This window comes from Oreochromis niloticus, linkage group LG9, assembly GCF_001858045.2.
Source record: "Oreochromis niloticus isolate F11D_XX linkage group LG9, O_niloticus_UMD_NMBU, whole genome shotgun sequence".
NCBI classification, from domain to species: Eukaryota; Metazoa; Chordata; class Actinopteri; order Cichliformes; family Cichlidae; genus Oreochromis; species Oreochromis niloticus.
The window spans coordinates 15327000-15332104 of NC_031974.2; the positions used below are offsets into that span (position 1 = coordinate 15327000).

At 45.5% G+C, this 5105-nt stretch overlaps 1 protein-coding gene across 1 annotated transcript; it reads right to left on the reverse strand.

Annotated features, from left to right (window-relative positions):
• Positions 1-1531: 1531 nt before the first annotated feature.
• Positions 1532-3624, reverse strand: sox17 (SRY-box transcription factor 17). The gene is made up of 2 exons (XM_003439242.5): positions 3087-3624; positions 1532-2762 (listed from the first exon to the last, which is right to left on the reverse strand). The coding sequence occupies exons 1-2, from the start codon at positions 3382-3384 to the stop codon at positions 1867-1869; spliced, it is 1194 nt and encodes a 397-aa protein (XP_003439290.1). The 5' UTR covers positions 3385-3624; the 3' UTR covers positions 1532-1866.
• Between the last annotated feature and the right edge of the window lie 1481 nt (positions 3625-5105).

Sequence of the window (5105 nt, forward strand, 5' to 3'; positions counted from 1 at the left end):
TAAGACCAGAAATAAATATACAACATCTACAGTTTACTGCTGAGAGATTTTACATTTTTATAAATATTGTTTTTTTTAAATATAAAAAGTTGATTGTTTTTCAAGCTGTTTTTAAGTGAATTTGATTCACTTATAAATTAAAACAAAATATAAACAAAAGAAATCAACCAAATAACCGATTAAAAGTTTCCATCATATGTCCAACATGTACATAATTTTACCCGACACCTCCCACATCTGTCTGAATTGTCAGATTTCCTTGTTGAGCTCTTCCTCGTCAATTAGCCCGGGTCAATTATCGTAATGAGATAATATCACGGTTGACGTGGGGGTCTGCCTCTCCCTAAGTCCGCGCAGGTGACCCCCACCCACTGTGCTGATGCCTCGGGGATCGTGGCCTGAGCCTGTTGTTATGCACCTATTAGTGGTAACGACAGGGAGGATAAACCTGCCACTCAGCTGCGGACTGAATTTAAACACATTCAGAGCCATTACGCTGGATTCTCCTGCACGGCCTGGAGGTAGATACGTCGGTTTTGGGTGACAGAAGGGAAAGCAAAACACGTAGCGAACTGTGGGAAGAGCGTCAGTATTTACCCTGAGCCCAACATCTGTTTCTGCATAAGAGAATACTTAAAACATTCGGAGGGAACAAAGTGTACGAATATATATACACACCTCAGGACCATGTTTCCTCTGAAGTGCTAAAAATGGCTCGTGAGGTCAGGGTGATTGACCCCCGAGAGAAGGACCTCTTCCTTTTAAAATAGGGAAAACCTCTATTTATAAAATGGGACTCTTGCTGTGTTATAAATACATCGAATTACCCTCAAGGTCTGGGTTGATCTCTTAAAGATTTTAGCCCGATAAGTTTGATTCATGTCAAAGCGACAGACGGGCATTAGTGGATAAATATATCATCGCCGTTCGGTATACCCACAGAAATAACGCCTGATGTCACTGCCATGTTATTAAGCATAGCTGGAGGATGGATATGGAAGCGTATACCTAATGCTCTGTTGTTAAACACGCCAAAATAAATGGTCACCATTGTTCAAAAGACGTGTAGTTATCCACACTGAATTTTAATGGCCCCTACCATTAATCAGAAAAGACTAAATCATTTACAGACAGGATATCCGGAGCATAAACTGCTCTCCCACGCTGCGAAAACAAGGCGCCATGTGTAACGCAGGCACTGAGATTGCCTCCACTGTGTCCGGGCCAGGAAGCCGGGTCGCAGCCCTCCGCTGCCCTGCTTCCAGGTGAGCAACTGTTTCTGCTGGGAACGCATTCAGCTCCGTGTGGAAGTCGGAAAAACAAACAACCACATAATAAGGAATAAGGCTGGGCCACATAAAATTTGTGTTAAATTTGTGCTATAATATTTTTTTAAATAACTAAATATTGACATATTTATGAAATAAAACATACCCCAACATAAAGTTAAAATGTGAAATCCGATGCACTTCATCAGATGTCATTATGAATTTAAGAATATAGACAAAATAATACGCGAGAGGACAAGACTACTTGCAAACATTTATTTCTCAAAAGTGCAAAAGTATAAAAAAAACATTCAGTATATACATAAACTTTAAAATAGTGACTGTACAATATTTATCATCACAAAATGACTTCATATCCCTGCGAGAGAGGAAGAGAAAAGTTCAAGCCAGTGTTCCTACTAAAATCTTCAATGGCTTTATTAACTGTTCTTCTACAGTACAAAGCTGGGTTTAAAATCTCCTAAACCTCCTGCTTCAGTAGTTGAAAAAAAACAAACATTTTTTGTTCAGATTTAGCTACAGAGATTTGAGGTCAGAGCATGTGTCCTTGTAGCAGGGTAACAGGCCGGGCAGGAGGTTAGGAGTTGTTGTAGCTACAGTAATACACAGCTGTGCTGGCGTCTGACAGCACCGATGATATGAGGCTTTCAGGTCCTTGCATGCCTGCCTCGTGTGACCCGTACGGCAAGCCTGTCATGTCCGCACGCGCTGAAGAGGAACTCAAATACTGCTCGAACTCGCTGCGGTCTACCTCACCTATCAGGTCAGAGTGGTGCATCTGCTCCACGCTGTCTGCTGAGTGAGGGTGAGCGTCAGGAGGTGGGGAGAGCTGTCCTGCTCCACCGGGGTGCCGTTTGGTGTGACTGGGATTGCAGTGGTGAGTGTAATACATGGCTAAAGGGTTGGGGCACCCCATGTACGAAGGGGGGAGCTGAGGGGGCTGCTCTTGAGCCGAGGCTGGGTGTCGGTGCACGATGGCGTTGCTGTGGTGGTTGGAGAGGGGGTCCTGGGGCTGAAATTCTGCGGCTTGTGACTGGTAAGAGTATGCAGGCATCATGTGACAATCCTCTTGTGAATGTGGAGGAAAGAACATGGACTCTGACTCCACAGCGTCCAGGGGAGAGGTGTCAGGCGTGGGCAGGCTGTAGGTTTCATAAGAGGGGCCTCCAAGAGCCTGAGCATCACGGTAGTGACTGAGCGGCTGTGGAGGAACCTGGAAGCCGTGCTCATGGTAGCCAATGCCAAGGCTATCCACACACACCCTGCTCTCCCCGGGCATCGATGAGGCCGTGTGATCTGACACGCCGTGGACCAGAAAGCCCGAGTCCAGCCTCTTAATCCTCTTCACCTGCTTCCGCCGCCGGGGCCGGTACTTGTAGTTGGGGTGGTCCTGCATGTGCTGGACCCGCAGCCGCTCTGCCTCTTCCACAAAAGGCTGCTTTTCTGTTATAGGAAGCGATTTCCATGATTTCCCTGCAGGTCAAGAAGAGAGTACACATCAGTGATATGTCAGCAGATACCGTGTGCAGTCCGGTGATGCACACAAAAATAGCCTGTTGCCATTTTAGGGGACTGGGACAGGTTTTTGAGGTTACACCTACAGCCAACTCAGACAAGACTAACTTTTAAAAACATCACGTCATCTGCTGGGAAAGGACTATTTACAGTTATCTGAGAATAAAAGTGACATAACAGTAAAAATGCAATCACGTAAAGACTGAAAATCAGTGGAAAATAATAGCGTGACTGCACAGATGTGACAAATACAGTTGTTAAAAAAAGTATGAACGTCCTTACCCAGCATTTTGCTCAGCTCTGCGTTGTGCAGGTCCGGGTTTTGCTGCGCCAGTCTCTTGCGCTCATCCTTTGCCCAGACCATAAACGCATTCATGGGCCGTCGGATCCGAGGTTCGCTTTTCCCGCGATTCTGGCTGCCGGAGCTGGACGCGCACGGCTCGTTTTTCACTTTTGTGTCCCCAAGAGGACTGAGAGGGTCGGCCCACTGGCAGTGTCCCATTCCAGGCATCATGACTGACAGCGTACACCTTCCCTGGGTCTGATCGTCGCTGGCGTAACCCGCATCGGGACTACTCATCTCTGTCCAGCTGGGAGGATTGGAGAGAGCCACCGGACAGCTCGCAGAGGCGACAACACACGACAAGTAATAAATTCTTAATAATACGTTTTTTAAACAAAAAATCGAATCAAAGAAAAATCGAATGCGCCTTGCTTTCAGAGTGGAATGAAAAATAATTAGTCACATCCATTAGCGTCTCTTACAAGCCGCATGGACCGAAAGATACCGACTACTCAGCAGTGAGCGTGAATGTCAGTGCGCTATAAACGCAGAAGCAGCCAATCGCCGTGTGGAGGGAGTGCCCACTACTACAAAGGTGTAAAAAAGTTCAGAGCACGCCCACGACCCTTGTTTGGAGTGGTGACATCCTTCAAAGGGGGAGGAGGGGGGAAGCAGCGGTATTTCAAATAGGTGCAGAAAGTCATGTGCAGCTAGATGTTGAATTCTGCAGTAAGTTTAAACACGTATCCGGGCATTAGTGCAACATTGTCAGACTTTGCATTTGGATTTATGCGTTTGGATTAAAAAGACTTGAAACTAAACAAAAAAAACTTTTAAATCCAGAATAAACGGAGAAGCAGAGCCACGCGCGCCGGTCGCGTTGTTATTCTCACCTCGCTCTCGCGTCAGACACCTCATCACCAGTCTGTGTATTGGCTCGCAAACTGCGTTAGAGGCTCTTGCAATCTAATGGACTTAATGGCTCCCTCATTAGCAACTTTTACGCACGGCTGTCTCGATGGAAACTTTCTTTGAGAGCAGCATAATAAGACGCGCTGGACAAAAGGCGCCCATTGAAGATTCGACTCTTCTGAGAGTGAAATCAACAAGAGAGGGAGGTGGGGGGTGAAATAAACATATTAAAACCACAGAGTGTTGTGATACTGGAGCGCTGCCAGCTTCTCTCTCAGCACCCCGATGCTCAAAAAGTCAAGAGTTTCTCCTGCTGTAGACACGAGGGTCTGGGCTTCGATGTCAGCAAACAGCTGATTGATTAAACTGAGGGCTCAAAACTCTCTTAATCACATCCCTTAGCCAATTCAGAACGTGCTTGCTTGGCAGCCTTATTAAAGGGCTTTTTAATTTTATTCCCAGCTATTATACTGCACCCTTTTCAACATCGCAAGGAACTTTTAATCTGCAATATCTCAAATATCACGTCTAATAATTACTTTCACCTCATTAGGTGCTCATTCCTGTCATTTTGCTCTCTATTATTCTTTGTATGAGTTTTAAAATTAAAGATAAACCTGATTTTACTATGCAAAGAATATTTTTGCTTTCTATATTTGCCCTTTCCTTGTGACTTGAAGTCTCATACTGAGCTGGAGGTTAAACCTTTGGCAAGCTTCTCTTCGGATATGGAGATGACATCAGCCAGTAGTCAAATATAAACTTTATAAACTCGCTTGACATGCACGGACACACACACACACACACACACACACACACACAGACAAACGCTATTGAATTGTGCAAGAATGTTCTTTTTGTTGTTTTTTGGTGCAGCCAACTCAGACCTGGGTAATGGTGCAGAGGCAAAGGTTAAAGCAACCTGTTGCACCTGAAATATCCAGACATGGTGTGTTTATCTCACAGAGAATGAAGCCCCATGTTTGTGGTCAGAAATCCAAACATCACCCCCAGGCTGCAGGATTTCTTATCAGAGCCAGCAGACCCCAAACTGTCAGCTCCGTCTTTTCTCGGACCATTCCCATCTTGTTGTGGTCTATGGCCTC